At 38.5% G+C, this 1607-nt stretch overlaps 1 protein-coding gene across 1 annotated transcript; it reads right to left on the minus strand.

The window, feature by feature from the left end:
- Nucleotides 1-233: 233 nt before the first annotated feature.
- On the minus strand, nucleotides 234-1133 carry LOC118754792 (uncharacterized protein K02A2.6-like). The gene has a single exon (XM_036489669.1). It carries the CDS (start codon nucleotides 1131-1133, stop codon nucleotides 234-236), a length of 900 nt encoding a protein of 299 aa, XP_036345562.1.
- Nucleotides 1134-1607: the final 474 nt, after the last annotated feature.

The following is a 1607-nucleotide window of genomic DNA, read 5'->3' on the forward strand; positions in this document are numbered from 1 at the left end:
TCTAATGGTATAACGATACTTTGTACATAGTGCTTAAATATACATGTTTATCTATATGGATATTTACTGGGCGAATTCAAATTTTACGGGAAGCTAATCTCTACTCTTTTACATAGTTCGATATTTAAAATCAAATTAATTTTACATGTTTGTGTACATATTAGAAAATTATTGTTCTACTATGTACATATATATATATGTATAATTTTTTTTTTTTTTTTTGTATTATTATTTCAGTTTGGTACTTGATTGAACTCTTCATCGTACGTTAACATTTTGCGCGGCATTATTTGTCTTTGTGGTCTACGTTCCGGAATCGGAGCAGGTCCAGTAACGATTGGTGTCGCGTTTGTTATATTTTGTTCTTCGTCTTGTGCCGGAATTGTGGTGAGCTGTTGTGGTGTTTGCGTATGCGTGTGTGTTACGGGTCCAGGGTCGCCGTAGTCGTACTTCATTTGGTCTTCCCAAGTTGGTTTAATAGAGCCGATTTTATGAATCTGATTGATATGTCGTTTCCAAATGCGACCGTCGTCTAGTTTAACGTTATAATGCAACTTCCCCAGCACTTCAATGACAATGCCAAACTGATATTTTTCTGTGCTTGTATAATCTCGAACTGACACTCGGTCATCTACTTGTAGTCTACGTAGCTTTGAATTCATTTCGCATTTCGGATTTTCTGGTAAAAGCGTTGTTGGTAGCATTATGTCTAAACGAGAACGAATTTGGCGATTGAACATTAACGACGCTGGTGATTCGCCCGTTGTTGCGTGTGGAGTTCGACGATAATTTAGTAGAATGTTGCATACTACTTTATCGATGTCGGAATGATTGCAACTTACTGTCTTCAATTTGTTTTTTAATGTCTGGACATTCCGTTCCACTTGCCCGTTCGTGGAGGGATGATACGGTGCACTTCGTTTGTGTATTATGCCATTCTTTTCCATGAAGAGACGAAATTCTTCGGATGTAAATTGCGATCCGTTATCGCTTACTAAAACTTCAGGAATTCCAAATCTTGAAAATATTTCGCGGCATTTATCAATAGTTATAGCCGTAGTAATGTTTGGTATAGTATAAACTTCTGGCCACTTAGTATACGCGTCAATTAGGAGAAAGAAGTATTTCCCCATGACAGGTCCAGCAAAATCCGCATGTGCACGTTGAAACGGAAATTTGGCCGCCTCCCACACATGTGAAGTAATTTTCACTGGGTTTGCTCGAGTACGTTGACATTGCGAACAATTTCTTGCAATGCCTTCAATGTCTGCGTCTATTTTCGGCCACCATCAGCAGCTTCGTGCTAATGCTTTCATACGAGTAATGCCGAAATGTGCTATGTGTAGTTCATCTAGAACTTGGCTTCGTAACTCTCCGGGTACGTATACGCGTAATCCTCGCAACAAACAGTCGTGTTGAATTGTAAACTCTGTTTGATCTATGTTGAAGCGTTGTTCAGGTTTTACGGTGTAGCCTTTCATCAGTCCATTCTTTAATTCTTGAATTGTCTTGTCCTTCATTGTCGCTTCTCGTAGTTTTTCTACCGATAATGGTAGTGTTTCGATCGCATTTATCTCGGTTATTTCGATTTCTTCTTTTTTCTTATT

This window comes from Rhagoletis pomonella, unplaced genomic scaffold (assembly GCF_013731165.1).
Source record: "Rhagoletis pomonella isolate Grant_MI unplaced genomic scaffold, Rhpom_1.0 Rhpom_scaffold_04636, whole genome shotgun sequence".
Lineage (NCBI taxonomy): Eukaryota > Metazoa > Arthropoda > Insecta > Diptera > Tephritidae > Rhagoletis > Rhagoletis pomonella.

Bases quoted from the DNA above. Each gene is read 5' to 3' on its own strand.
- LOC118754792 (XM_036489669.1), bottom strand. From the start codon at position 1,133: ATGGGGAAATACTTCTTTCTCCTAATTGACGCGTATACTAAGTGGCCA.